The 15,882-nt window shown below is 39.2% G+C and overlaps 1 protein-coding gene across 2 annotated transcripts in view; it reads left to right on the top strand.

Moving 5' to 3' along the window:
* The window catches only part of HHAT (hedgehog acyltransferase), a 147,003-nt gene that overhangs the window by 27,401 nt on the left and 103,720 nt on the right, over positions 1–15,882 (top strand). For both annotated transcript variants that reach the window (XM_054279692.1, XM_054279693.1), the window contains exon 9: positions 6,427–6,462. In XM_054279692.1, coding sequence (XP_054135667.1) covers positions 6,427–6,462 — 36 coding nt within the window. The remainder of the gene's footprint in view (positions 1–6,426; positions 6,463–15,882) is intronic.

Here is a 15,882-nt window from a genome sequence, read left to right as displayed (position 1 = left end):
CATATTTTCTCTTTCAAATAGCATAGATTTTTATTTTTACTCTTAGGTACATTTTTACATTGAAATAAAAGCTACTAGTTTACTGCATTGCAGATGGTTAAAGTCAAAGCTTGCAGACAAAAGGGTCCATTGAAACTCGAGATCTAGGCTTAGCAATTTCTTAATATCTTAATGTTCACAAGAACACTGAATTCTCTTAAACAGGAATCTTATCATTGGATTAAGCTATGAATTGTTTTTTTCTAAGTTGCATGGTAAGAGTAGAGAAGCATAGGAAATTGTAGGATTTGAAGAATGGTAGGAATGCCAAAAGAGCTCCATATATGCATTTGTTCCTAATTTCAATACCATATCAGTGGGCAGACTGGAATCTGTATGTGGGTGGAATTCACCAAGTGTCTTGCACAAGTTGAAAGGCTGATCTCAAAAATGAGAGCTCCAAAAACATGCTTGTATGTGGCAAAAGAGTCCTCAGAAAAATGTTAAAATGTGACTTTAAAGGCTTGGTGTCCGAAAGTCTATTCTATAATTTAGGTAACAGATAAATCTAAACAGATTGTTGTATTGGACTGGGTTGTATTTTTCATCAGGCATCTCTATCTTCATTTTAAAAACTAATACTACTACACAATATTCACAGTTTAAGTGAATATTTTCAGTTTGCTTACTGTGTTTATCTCTCCTGCAAAATCTTCTGTGACAATTTAAGTGTTGTTTTTCTATTTGAAGTTTTACATCAGCTTTCTAAATAGTGTATTCAAGTATGAAGGCAGTTATGTTATTTAGAAGAAGAATTGTGCTTCTTGTCACTGAAGAAACAAGCTTTACCTGAAACCTACACCTTTATAGCAAACTTGCAGAAAACTGAATGAATTCAAGCCATGGACAGGCAAAAGTGTCTTTTAAAAATAGAGATGGCTTTCCTAGATGTTTATTTAATAATCAAGATGATGGTGAATCAATTGGTGGCAGTCACTCCTTGAAAAATACTTATTCTGTTTGGTAGGCTGTACCCCCTCCAGGGGATTTGCTTTAGCAGAGTTTTATAACTCATTGAGACATTAAATAATAGCACTTACAAAACCTGCATATAGACTTTAGTATCTGCTTTCCTGGTAGTAATCTAACTCTTCAGACAAGACTCTAAAATTGTTCCAGATTCACATTGCACACTTGTAATTATTTGAAATTTGGAGCACTCATCTTTAAGGTGTCGCCTGCTGAAAAGGTTGCCACAGGCAGCATTGGTAAAAGATGAGCATATCTAGGAGAATCCAGAAAAGCAGTTCTGGGAAAAAAGGGTAATTCTTTTTACAGAGTCTTTTGGGCATCCCTGCTGTAAGGGGCTGCTCAAAAATAAGGGCAATGAAGCAGCTTGAGTGCTGTGTCAGTGAAGGCAGCTGTCATTCAGACTCCTCAGTCTCCAGTGCAAAATATTCTGGTGTGGGAGAGACTCTTGCTCAGCAGCTCTCTGGCTAAATGCCACATTTATTTGCAAAGACAGCCAATGGAAGTTCTAGTCTTGCAAACAATTCTGCAGTTCAATAGGACAGGCTGCTCTGAGGCTATGGGAATGGGTTTGACTTCCTAGTGTCAGGTTCAGCCACATTTTAAAGAAAGGGCCAAGAACCATTGTTGAAACATTGCAGTGCCTACAATGCTTTTTTAAAGAGATGTTGAATACCCAGAGTGCTGAAACTCTAATAAATAACCCACTTGCTGGATTTCATCACTGCCATAAATGGCAAGCAGGCTGATTTGAAGAGATTTAAGTGTAATTATATTGTTTGCTCCTGTCCTGCTTATAGAAATTACACCATTCCTTTATGCATTCAAAGTTGTTTATGTTCAGTGGCAACATGACTGTTTTTAAGGTGTCTGGGATATTTCTGTCTACAATACAGTGTAGTCTCTGGGTACACAGTGTCACAGTTGCCTGTCTCCATCTAAGTTACTAAATTTTGTTTTTCTTTTTACAAATGGCAAGCTATCTACATAGCTCTACTCCTCTGAAGGTAGGGCCCAGAGTAAGAACCAGGCCACTATCTGATTTTGAGTGCTGATGTACTGACTGCTTGCAGAACATCTTTCTGAAGTCCATGGTTAGCCAAGCACTTCCCGATGATGCTGCACACTGTACTTTGTTTCCAGGAACAGCGTGCAGCCCAGCAGTCCTGGGGCAGAACTGACAGGAGATAAAGCTGTACTGGTTTCTCTTCAGCATATGGCTTAAAAATATGGATGCACAAAATCAGAGTTGGGCAATAGACATTATTGGAATTGGATTCATAAAATATGGCTCTAGTAGTTGGCTTAACTTTGATTCTTGTAATCTTGGCATGTGTTCAGTATTTACATGTTTTTATATCATTGTAAACCCTCGGGAATGAGATCTCACAATCAGACCTTGTGAGAATCAGGGTCCTCAGTCATCAGGCTGGAATTGTGAATTGTAGTACCTAACACAGCTAATGAGTAGCAGTTTTCATCTAGGCAAGTCCTTAAATACAATAGGCTGGTGCACTTGATTGAATAGAAAAGCTGTGTACTAGAGGCTCACACAATTCTTCTTTTGAAGAACCAGCATTTAGACTTCAGCTAAAGGAAGGCACAGTTTTGTGGGAAGTGGGATTATAAACAATCCACCTGATGCTATGTGCTTAAAATTTTAAAATTTTTCCTTATCATCTTTGTTCTGAATGAAAATTGAAGACAGGTTATTGCATAATGCATATTGCATTCTGCATTTCGGAGCAGAAACTGCACATCTGAAATAATTTTGAAGCCTCTGCCTGCAATCATACATTTTTCTCCTGCAGATACATTTTCAAAGATTGTATTTTGGAAAAGGTCTTTGTTGGTTTAGTGTTTGTATATTATTGGTCACCAATCTGTAGTTGATGTACTGGGAAAAGACAAGCTTGATAATGAGGGATTGTATGTGTAATTTTTCATTGAATTGTATCAAACTAGAGCTTCCATGCTTAAGAAAAGCATGAAAGTTGTGTAAGAACTGTGATCTAAAACTGCCTTACAGAGGAGCAGAATTAGGGATGCTTTTATAAAGAAAATAGCTATCAAATTGTCTGTGCTGTCTATAATGATTATGAAATTGAGGTTAAATATATATCCCTTTTATTGTTCCTTTGGCTAGTTAAGATTTTGCTTGGTTCTAAGACCATTGCTATTTTGATAAACTAGGTTTTACTTATTTCTCCAAAATTTGAAATACTATATATCTATTGACATTTGAGCAATGTAGAGAATTTAACTGGTAAAAAATTTTTTACTCATATAGTTGAGGATATCCTTTCTCTTGTTATTTTAGACTTTAATGAAACCATGTATTTTGAAAAATTGCACTCATTATAGCATTTCTGAAACTTACATAACTGAGGCATTTCTGAAATTTATGTGACTGAGGCACCCTAAATTGCAAGAACTACCAGCTAAATCCTGTATTTTGCAGGGAACTTCAGGATTTAACAAATTGTGTGAAGTTGGTTATAAACTTTGTTTTAAAATCAAGTAAATATGGGCATCTTTTGTAGGCAGTAGACAATCCTGTCAGTGTGCATATGGCAGGTCTAATTGTATGCTGATTGTGGGGGACACTGCCATCCCTGATGGGTGGAGTCCTCTGTTGAAGGGATCACTATGAAATTTTTAATGCAAATACATTGTGATTATTTGTTCTCTTTTTAAATTCGATGAAGTTGCTTATTTCACCCCAAGTTACAGCCTTAACACTGCTGTACAAACCCTCTTTTACCTCTTTTTAGCATTTCCATCTAAGAGTGGAGGGATTAATTGCTTCTGCTAGAACTGTTTCCATTGGTGCTTCACTATATTTTCACTTTACTTGTGGACTTAACTGCAGTGTGTATTTAAATATGAAAGAGAAAAATAGTAAAAAGTGTCTGTAGTAATATTTTGTCAAAATCAGTCTCCCATAATTCTTTCTTTCAGTGTTTTTGCCTTGCACAATGTTTCTATTCATTATCCCAGGTGTCTCTAGACAATACCCATAGCCTTAAGTAATGCAGCCATTTCTCCCATTTACAATGTGAACTTGTTCATCCTTGATATTCCTGCTTTTGGAAGTAATCAATGATGCTGTCTCAAAGTGTCTTTAAGATCTAGCTGTACACTCAGACTGTGCTGTATAATGTAAAAATTCTGTTGGTCATAGTGTAGTTATATCTTAAAGGGCTGCTTACACTGTTCAGAATTCAGGATCTTAGGTAGACTCTTGAAATGTATCAGTACAAAATCAAACTGAGGAATAATGGACCCTGTGTATGCTGAATTATATCTAGTGAGACTCTGATAAATTTTCCTTCTTGTTATTTATTATAATAAATTGGTTCTATGCATGTTTATTTTTTATACTTATTAAAATATTTCCACAATATATCCAATGGCTAAAGCCCCTATGAAATAAACTTATAAAACTTTTCTAATATCAAGTGTTTTAGATATATGTTTTATATCAATATATATGCTTTTAAAATGATGTTTTGAAAAGAGTGAAAAATGAGGGAAAAGGTGGCATGTCATGGCATCTCCAGCAAACAGTCTTGTTTCCTTCCCTGTCTAAACCCACTCTGCCTCAGCTTTGTCCACCCCAATCTCCTTCAGCTCTGATATCTCAAGTTAGCAGGACCATTCACTTTTCCTGCTTTTGGTAAGCCACCTCCTTTGGCTTTTGGTTCATTGTCAAAAACAGTGATATTTTTATGTTCCACATCCCTGTCCACAAGCAGCTTGGTGTGTGTGTCCTGTCAGAGACTGTAGCAGGTTTGGTGATTGCCATGGAGAGCAGCTGGGAGAGCTTGAAAAGATCAGCCCGGCTGAAGATGTGCAAGGTGGCTGTTTAGCATACAGCTCTCTCCTGAAACTGTGCAAGTTTTTTCTTCTCCCCTTTCCTGCACAAACGTTCCGAGTGCTTGGTCCTAGGAAGAAAAGGTTTTCAGAGCTAAAAATACAGACTGTGTCCAGCTCCAGTATAGAAAACTGTCTGTACCACACAGAATGTTTTGGTGAAGAGAGGGAGCCAAAACAGTATGTATCTAGGCAGGAAGAATGCAGAAAGATAACTGTATGCACTTCATGCAGTTTAATTGCACAGTAATATAACACTAATATAAAAGGTGGAATGATTTCAGGGAAGGGTTATGAAAAATACAGATTTAATGATGACCAGGTACGTGTTTCTGGCAGGATGTTTTTCTGTTGCAAGGCAGCTTTTCAGTGAGATATTCATTGCTCTCCTATCTACCCTGCTGAACAAGTGGAGTTTCCTTCCCTGTTAACTCCCAGAATTTCTGCAGTTCATTATCTGTCTGCTGTTATCAGGATGCCATTAACAATCTGATGATTTCTCTTGCTCTTTCAGTTAGAAAGCAGCACACAGCAAGCACAATAAACTGTGTTGTACTCAAAATGACCAGTTAGGTTTTTTAGAACAGAATGCTCAAGAGCTTAGTATGTGCCAAAATCTTTTCTGTGTATGTGAAATATAAGCCCATTCCAGAGCAAGTCCAGTACTGGGAATAAGAGACTTGCATTTTCCATTTGTGCCATGATGCACACAGCTAATCTGGGATTATATGGATAGTCCCATAAAGCTGGCATATACTTCAGATGTTAGGTAAATGTCTCAAATCAGCAGATGCCTTTCTGTAGTGTCAAGGATTTGCCAGTGCATTGTTCATGAGCTTGGTTCTCCTGAGGAAGGAGGAACCAGAAAAGGGGAAGAAATGTTGACAGCTACTGTCAATGTATGTTGTTTGGGCTGAAAATTTCAGACATGGTTCTTGTAATTTAATGTGATCTAACTTGTACTTACTGTCACAAGTCCTCAAAGTTAACTTCCTTACTGATATGAGTGGAACACACTTGCAAAGTCTGGTTCTTGGAAATTCTATATTTGAAGGAGACATAAGGGATTTTTGATAATTTTTTATTGTGGGGAGAATTCACGACAGTCCCTTACATTTTACTGCAATACAGAGCAGAAAAGGGGAAAGAGACTCCACAGCAATTTTGCACACAGGATCTACTTGCATATAATAGAAAATATACTGGTGACTAGGATGCTTACATTATTTCCAGTAACAGTATATACATATTTTATGCTTTATGTGTGTTATAATACTCTGAATGTTAACACTTCATTGAATAAATACTCCAACGAGAGATTTGTGAGCTTTATAACATGCACCTAAATCTTTTCATATGATGATCATCTTAAATTCCACACATCATTACAGAATGGAAGTTGTGTGTTACACCTTTGCTCTTTGCTTCATCAATTCTAGTAACTTTATATTTGGTATTATTGTTTTGAAACAGTGTTTGTACAAAAGTCAACAGAGTAGTGTTTTTTAATAATTAAAATTTAGTGTATTTTTTTTCTTACAGAAGTTTTGACGTTGGGCTGCATCGCTTTCTGGTCAGGTAAGCTAATACTTGCTTTGAATTGCACTCTCGAATAGCTGGGGTTGAACCTCAGCTGAGGTTAAACATTCACTCCCTGCAGTGGGATGGGGGACAATTGGAAGGATAAAACTGAGAAGAGTTATGGGATGAGAGAACAGTTTAGTAGGGAAATTAAGAGCTGAGCCACACACAAGCAAAGCAAAACAAGGAACTCATTCACTCCATCATGTGTAATGGTGACTTGGGACAACAAATGTCACAACTCTGAACATTCCCCCACTGCTTTCCTTCTTTCCCAGTTTGGTGTGCCAAGTGTGACACCATAGGGTGTGGGATATCCCTTGGGGTCACCTGTCCTGACTGTGTCCCCTCCCTCTTATCCCCTTATGCACCCCCCAGTCTACTTCTTTGTCATGTGAGGAGCAAAACAGGCCCTGACTGTGTGCAAGGGCTGCTCTGCAGTAACAAAAGCATCCCTGTATTTTCAGCACAAGTGCAAAACACAGCCCTTTATTACCTGCTGTGAAGGAAACAGACCCTATGCCAGCAAAAATATTAAAAATAATTTCTGTTGTTATAAGCAGAAATCACTATGTGAATTCAGTATTACTTTATACTTTCTATGGTAAGTTCTTTTGTCCTCTGTTGATTTTTTAGTTTGAAAAACTGTAACAATTTGTCTTTGCAATCTACTCAGTGTCACTCTGTAATGAACTTCTTCAGGAAAACACTCAGAAAACTTCAGTAAAATGTGAAATGTGAAAATCTTAATTTTTCTTGCACTGAAGACAAGCTTTTAAAAAAAAACTCTTTTCCATTGGTAACTCTAGTACCTTCATATCTTGTAAGAAGTGCTTGAATTCTACAGAAAATTTGTAATGTGGAGGGGAGTAATGTATTCTCATAAGAAAAACTAATTTATTCAATGTGTGCAATGGACTGTTCTGAAGATGAATAAGGAAAATGGAGTCATTGTTTGAGTGCTTTGGTTGATGATATTTAGAGAGATGAAGCAATTAAAGAAGGGCACTTCAGCAAGAAAAGGGAGGTTAATGCATTTGAATTCTACACTGAGAAACTGGTTTTGCTGTTTAGAGTTTTTTATGTGGGCAGAGTCACAGATGTTCACCAAGAATATGTTTGCCTTCATTTTTAATACAATACCTATTACCATCTACTCATCTTTACAAAGAAGCGTAGTGGGTACTGTGAAGAATGAATTTTTCTGTGGTCTTTGGGCACTTAGAGAATTAATTCTATCAGTTATTTCACCCACTGCAATGTCTATCAGTGAAGAGCTCCACATGGGAAGAATGAATCCAGTATGTATGAGTCAGAGTACACTGGTTGGGTCCCACCATAAGGATCAGGTGGTGTTAGCCTTTCCTTAAGTTGGCTTTGCTGCTGGACTTTTATTTTAGGCTACTTGGTCATATTTCCTGGATAAAGGCTGTCTCAAGCCTTCACACATGAGTTCTTGTGGCTTTAATGCAGTGGTTTTTGGCACCAGGTATGAGATCATACAAGCCTAGGTTACAAGGAAAATTTGGTTTGTTTTAAGGTTGCACAGGCCAACCCACTTCTCATAACCTTTGAGCTGTAGACTTTGTGTATTTCTTTGTGTAACATTACAATGTTTAACAGACAACTCCCTTCATAAAGGCATTGTGTCAATATTACTAAATGTACTTCTGTTTTCGAGTTCTCAGACAACTGAAAATATAAATTCAGGTATCAGTTCTACAAAATTAGTTACATCTATATTTTGAAAAACAGATTTTGTTTGTAAATAATTGTGTAAGAAATTGTAATCTTCAAATTGAGACATGGTTTTAAAGATGCTACTTTATCAAAGAAAGAGTGTCCAAGAAAGTCTTCTGGGGAATGCATATGGCTGCTTAACCAAGAGTAGGATCATGGTAAGCATTGATGTAGTAAGTTTGAGACCCTGGTAATGCTTCTGCCATAGAATATTTTCATTTGCTTTGTACAAGGAGTGTTATATTATTCTCTCATACAGCATTGCTTTATCTCCCAAGTATTTAAGTTGTATGTTGTGTGATCCTGAACTGCAAATAGTCATGGGATTGGCATGAGTTGAATGTCATCTTTGACTCATGTATGATTTTTTTTCAAAGCCAGCTGCGTGCTGTGCAGTTCCTCTTCTAACCTTAACTTAGACATTTTCAGCCTGTTACCTACCTCTGTTAATTATTCTGTTAACTACATCATCTGCTTTCTCTGTAAATGTGCTACTAAGGAGGAAGTAATTTTCTGTTGCACCAGAATGAGTTTTGCGTGGTGTTTCCTCAACTAAAAAAAAAAAAAAAGAAAAAATCCTTTTAGTGAGTGACTTTGGAGTAGGAATAGGAAACAAACTTGGTGTTAATCTCTTCTGTTGGTCTGCCTTGAGAATTTTTGAAAGTTACTGCCTTTTTTTGCCTAGACAGTCTCTGCTCCTGAGAACTTGCAGTTCATCTCCTGTGTTCATAAAGTATCTGTCATACATATTAGACTGTTCTCTTCACAGTTATCATTTCCATGTGAAATTAAACAGTAGGAAAGAAAAAACCTCAACCCAAACAAGCCTGAGTTGCAGGATGCAGGAAGCATTGAAAGTCTATGAGGTGGGGTTTGAAATGAAAAAGAAATTATATTGTTTTAAGTATAATGGCTCGACCCTGCCATGGAACAGGGAACCCAGTATGACACTTGCAAATACAAAGTGTGGGGCCAACAAAATTAAAAATAGTCTCTGCTAAAAGGACAATCTGCCTAATTAAATGCTGATTGAAGGAACTAGGACTGTATGTACTGTTAGCCTAGTATACACAATGGCTTCTCCAAGTGAAGCAGGACACAAAGTATTACAAAGAATTACAGCTACACAAGGTTTTTTCTCTGTTCTTAGTAAAACATTAATAGAAAATAATTTTCCACCTGTCTATGTCTTGAACTGTACTTTTGATGCTCTTCTAAGATAGCCTGGAAAAGTTTAAAAATACCATGTTTTCAAATGCACTATGGATAGGTACATATACTGTAATGTGTTGTGACTTGGATTGAACTGGATTCTGGGACTAGATTTTTAATTACTGCTTGCAAGTTGAAATCAAGTGGTATCATGGAACTTGTATTTGTGAAAGTAAAGTGCAATTGAGTATGTGGGGATCTGGGTTTTGAACATTTGTTAGCTATACCATTATATTTGAAGCAGGGATCCTGGAAACTCACCAGGGAAGGATCAGTACTCTTTTGATGAAAACTGAGGTTTGGTAGTACTAATGGAAAATATACTACTATGCTTGGAAGATTATTTTCCAAAGTTTTCACACAATGATGTGAAAGAACCTATTTGTTACTACTTTAGGATTACCAAAATTAATAATCATGTATTTAAATCACATGAGTACTATACAAAGTGTACTACACGAGTGGTATATATTACTGCTATATAAATGTAATATATACATATTTTTCGAATGTGACTTCAGGAAAAACAATTCTTTTTCTCCTAAATCAGAGCATTCTCAGAATGGAGCAATAGGTGTATTTTCAGAGTTAAAAAAATATAGAAATAGCCTTTAGCATAGCAGTTTAGAGGAGAAAGAGTAAGAGAGGCAGCCTTTTGCTCTTTGCTCACTGAAACTATTTTATCTAGGCATTTCCTCCAGTGCTGAGAACAGGGCATTGGATGAAATGAAATTGTTAACTTGTGGGAATATTTACAGTCCTGATGCCAAACAGGACTTCCTTTAGGACAGCACTGATGAAGACAGTGGGGAAGAATGACAGTTCCTGCAGGCATGATTCTTTTGAAAAATCTCTATGCTTTCAGCTCTGCTGTGCCTTTGAAAACGTGTGAATCATACTCATTTCAGTAGAGATCTGGCTTTGAAGAGAGCTGCAGGACCACGCACCCCCAGTGTCTCCAAAAGGCATCCATCTGTTAGCTCACCCCATGGTTTGCAATTACTTCAGCTTGTTTAGAGTTGCTGGTAATTTAGGTTAGCTTAGTCCTGGGTGCAAAGGTACTCTGAATACACAACTTGGAAATCACCCACTTTTTTTAGTTTTCTCAGGTAAAGCATGGCACTGTTTACCTCTAGGATCAAAATCTACTGTGTGGTGACCTCTACTGATTTTTTATTTAGGAAAAGGATACCTCTGTGTAAGGGCAGAATGATCCCATGGTGGAAGAGGGGAGTATGGTTCTAACTAAGGTATGATTATGAAAGAAGAAATGGAAAAATCTGTTCATCATCTGGCTCAACTCCTGTATTAGTTTGCTGTGGAATCCCATGGGATCCCACGTCTTCAAGCTGTCCCAAGCCAAAGAAATCTATGCTCCTGCTTAAAAAGAAACCCAAGCAGATCTTTTAATCACTGTATTGAAAAAACACCCTGCAAAAACAACTGACCAAAAAAACCCAACACACACAAAATTTTCCATAGTAACAACCCCCAAACTTCTGAGCTTCCCCTTTCTCTTTAATGCACACAGGTCTTGGAAGTTCAGCGTATGCTGCAGCAACTCCATTGCTGGGTAAGCTCAGTGGTGATTCTTGGCTCCAAGAGCTGGACACAGATTCTGTGTGAGGTTCAGTGTAGCACATGGCCCTCTCTTGGGAGCCAAATACCACTGCTAATGCTATTCATCTCTGCTGCTCTTTTGATTGTAGCTGCCCATAAAATACCATTGATGTGCTAATACATTGTATCTGGACTAGACCGTGCAGTTTTAATGAGATTCCACTTTTCTCCAGCAGCATTGATAAAGATATGTGGATAGACACCTCTGCCTTTGAAAGTGCTAGCTATCCCAAGGATGCATTCTTTTTTCTTTGTTTTGTCAAGAGACTTGACTTTTTGGTTCACTCTGTGTCCTGGATACCTAATGAGCCTTAAAGCCTGCACAGCAGTCATAGAATCATCCAATAGTTTTTGTTCTAAGGGACCATTAAGGATTGCCTAGCCCATCCTACCCTGCAATGAGCAGGTACAGCTTCAGCTAGGTCAGGTTGCTCAGAGCCCTGTCCATCTTGACCTCAAATATTTCCAGGCATGAGGCATCTACTGTCTCTCTGAGCAACTTGTTCCAGTGTTTCATTATAATAGAAGATTTCTTCCTTCAATCTGTTTGAATCTATCCTCTTTTAGCTTGAAGCTATTATGCCTTGCCCAGTTGCAGCAGGCTCTATTCAGCATCTGTCCCCATCTTTCTTGTAAGCCCCCTTTAAATCTTGAAGGGTTGCAGTAAGGTCTCTCTAGAGCCTTCTCTAAGATGAGCAGTCCCAACTCTCACAACAGTGTGTGCCCAAGCTGTTTTCTGAAGCAAACCACAATGTTTTCCCTAGAACACAAATTTCTGTGTGCTCCTGGGGGTCCTTCACACCACTAGGCCACTCGTTCTCTCATAGGTGGTGTGGATACAAATACACCAACTTTGTCATCCTGTGCCATCACCTCGTAGGTCCTTGGTAGTTTTTACCCTTGGGACTTGTCTTTTCAGGCTGGCATTTTAGTCAGCCTTTTGCCATAAAATATGTCTACAGTGCTGCACTCACCTTCCTTCAGAGGAAAAGGTGGTGCCCTATAGAACAATTTCTGCATTTTATGGATTTGGCTGGTCTATTCCAAATAAGGTTAATCCTAACTGGTATTGCCAAAGCTTTGTACTGCTTTCCCTGAAAGTCCTGGATGACTGGTCAGAGCAGATCTGTTTGACTTTTATGTGTACCTGTGTCAATGGGAGACCTACAGAATAAAAAAATACTATTTTCTTTAGTATAACCTGTGGTATGTCTATGACAATTTTATGTCTCCATCTCATTTTTCTCACTTGGATCCGTGCTTGTACAATAGTATTGAGTGAACAGAAATGTGTCTGGATGAAGGAAAACAATTTATATCTATCTTTAATCATCAAAGTAATGTAGACATTAAAAACTGCTAATGCTGCACGTGATGCACTGCATTGTTCCACTTAAATCTACTGATAGGCTTCCTGGGGAAGGATCCAGGGATGCTGGCAATTTGTTTGTCGTGTGCAGGTAGGACCACTGGGTGTAGAATGTGTGTAACTTCTGTACTTGAATTCTCTCTTGGGTCATTTCTGCCTCCAATTCCTAGCCTATTTGCAAAGCAAGGAGATTGCAGGCTGTGAGACTCTAGTAAGTATTCTAGTCTTGAATTCCTGGGATCTTTGTAGTCCTCTGGAAAAGTGCAGATAAAGCCAGGGGAGATAGCAGAAGCAATATTTTCAGTCAGGAGTGTCCAGCTGTGATACAAAGTTCTGGAGCAGACTAACACAGAAATGGGCTGTTTCCAAAAGGTGATTCTTCCCATCTTTGGGAACATTTTGGTGTAGATGTGGTGTGATGTGCTGGAGACAGCTTTTGTAGGGACTTAGTTGAGATTTTGTGATTGTTTACATAAATTAAATCTAAATATGTAGTCTTGTTTGTAATAAACACAGTTGTGATAATCAATAGATGTGGTTAAATTTGCTTTGTGTCTAATTTATACATCATTTTAAGGTTAAAGCATTTATTTCATTGCTGTGAAGAAGTAGTGGTATTAGCTTAGAGAATTCTTTCTTACTTTCAATATGGGTCCTTAGGGTTTCTGCAAAAATCATTTTAAAGTTTTAAAACAGAAGAGAACAGCAGCATCCACAGAGATGTCTGTATGGAGAAGTTGAAAAATATAGCTGTTTTTATAAATACTGCAGTTACATGGAGCTGTATTACAGACTGACTCCTGTGAGCTCTGCTTTCAGATGCACTGGAAGTCTCACAATGTTTGCTGTTGTTTGTAATTTTTGAATGGGTCAGCACTGGTCTAAATGTGTTCCTATTGAAAGCAGTGATGAGAGTGAAGTGGTGTTAATAAAAAGGAAAAAAAAAACCTCAGTAAAAACCAACAAGCTGGATAGTGCTTGGAATCTTCTAAGATGTTCCAATTTTTAGACCAACATGACCACTGCTAAAAGTCTATAATTAAACTCCTGTGGATTGCATTGGGAGGCTCTGTGACTGTTCTCCTGTGTGTGTATTGAACACAATTGTGAACTGTACAAGTGACCATGATGTGTGAAATCAGTTGAGGTGTCTTATAGTGTCCAAAATACCTTGTTTGTTTTAAAACAAGCCAACCTTAAAAGCTTGATGAAACAGTAATAAAGACTAAGTGCTAAATTGCTTCAGAGGAATTGCAGTCTCTCAAACACCTTCTCAGAATGAAACTTATTTTTTTTTAAAAACAGCAAACAATCTGTTGTTATATAATGAATTAGTGTAGAGCATGTTGCAAAAATAAAGCTGGGGTTTGTATAAACAAAACTGAATCTTTATGTAAATGTTATGTAAATGTGACATTTAACTTAAACTGTTGGAGTGGGGAAGTTGGGATTAACAATGTACAGATCTCATCATGTTTATGTGTTGCAACTGTGAATTAAAACAGTTTGTTATTTTTGTTGCAGGGTGTTTGAATTACTATCTATGAGTAAGAAATACACTGTGAAACATGAAGTATTTAAAGATTCAGCTCATGCTACTTTCAAATAATTTTACAGAGTGTTTTAGCAGAGCTGCATCAAATATTGCATTTCAGTGTATTGGAAGAAAGTGGGTGCTCAGCAGTCTTGAACCACCTGTGATTTTAAGGATTCTGAATTTATTCTTTGTGTAGTCCAGGAAGTTATGTCACAGGAACCTTTTGTCCCTGACTCCAAGTGCCAGAATTTGGCTGGAGTTTACATGTGATTTCAGTCTGAGGGACTTTGCATCTTATATTTTTATGTATTGCATCAACTTCCACCAAGTACATCTAGTTGAAGCACAGCATGTGTAAATTTTCCTATCACATAGAGTATAAGTTTACAGAAATCTGCTTCATTTTCTTTGCTTTTTGGTTAATTCTTTTGTCTTTTACCCTTTTAACGTTGTCTTTTTTTTCTTGTTGTGGTAGATATTTGTACTTTAGCATGCTGAGAGACATGATTACAGCTTTCGTATAGGAGGATGGGGCTGGTATAAACTTCAGTCTCAAAGTTGTTGTATGTTGTGTTGCAGAAACCCACATGCTCTTCAAAGTGGAATTGTTAAGATGTAGACCAGAGCCAGAAAAAGGATGAAAAGAGTACTCTTTTCTACTCCAGCTTCTGGTAAATTAGTTGTATTAGTTAGCAGCTCAGTAAATGCCATCGCAGCCAGCACACGCCTCAGAGTGAATCTTTACCGCCGGCCCTGCTGCTGCTCTGAGCTTGCTGTCCATCCCCCCGCCGAGAACAGACCGTGTGCCGAGCCGCCCGCCTGTGTTCCCTGCCGCGTGCGGGAGAAGATAAATCCCTCGGTGCCCGTGGCTTTTCGCTTTCTGCCCAGCGGCTGCTCCGGCCCCGGGGCAAGGCTCGGGAGCGGCGGGGCCGGGCGGGAGCGGCGGCGGGGCCCGGGCTGCGCTGTGCCGCCGCCGCCGCCGGGGGGCGCTCCTGCCCCGCCCGCCGGCCGGGCCCTGAGGGAGCGGCGGCGGCCCCGGGAGCTGCTGCGGGAGCGGCGGCGGCCCCGGGAGCTGCTGCGGGCCGTGGCACCGGGAGCTGCTGAGGGAGCGGCGGCGGCCCCGGGAGCTGCTGCGGGCCGTGGCACCGGGAGCTGCTGCCGGCGACAGCCCCGGGCTGGCCGCGAGTCCTGCTGCGTTCGCTCTGCTGCTGCCCGGGGGCGGTCGGACTTGGCTTTCTCTAGACCTCTTGGGGAATGGCATGCGAGTCCATCAGGCTGCCCGCCTGTTTTCTGGGAGGTGGTCCCGGTTTAGGAGATGTGCATTCTAGGAGATGCGGTCTATTATACAATCTCCTCTGCTTTTGTACCTTTTTTTCCTGAAAGCACCAGATCAGACAGGAGGGAGTTGGTATAAAATACAAGCTTTTAGGAAGAGCTGCTCAGAATAACCTATGTAGCTTAGCACCAGACAATACAGAATGATTCCCTTTATCCCTGTGGGCAGGGAAGCTTGCATGCCTTTTTCTTCCTTGGCTACTTTATTGTGTGGAGTGTTATGGAGACAGAAGGGTTCTGAATCCTTTCATGAAGATCATGGGTCTTTGGCTCATCTGTGTGCACAGGGTCAGCTTGCTTCACCTTACCTGGGTCTAGAAGTAGATTTGAGGTAGTTGTGATACAGCATGTCAAAGCAATAACTCTCTACATTTCATCCCAAGCTACAAAGATTTCTCATGTCATGATATCTGGGTAGAAAACCATCAGGTGCATTGTTGAAGTAGAGAGAGAGCATCCTTCTTTTATGGCCCTGCAGCAGTGTGGCAGTTTCAAGCAGATTAGTACCCTGGTAAATCATGTGGTTCTTAGTACACAGTCTGCTTTCAGTCCTTATCTCCAGTACTTGGTCCCAGGTTCTCTGAATGGTACAGGAGAGTTTATA

This window comes from Melozone crissalis, unplaced genomic scaffold (genome assembly GCF_028551555.1).
Source record: "Melozone crissalis strain CALT ecotype California unplaced genomic scaffold, PUWL_Pcris_2 ptg000027l_1, whole genome shotgun sequence".
NCBI classification, from domain to species: domain Eukaryota; kingdom Metazoa; phylum Chordata; class Aves; order Passeriformes; family Passerellidae; genus Melozone; species Melozone crissalis.
Note: the sequence above shows the minus strand (reverse complement) of the source record. Positions and strands in the feature narration are given on the sequence as shown.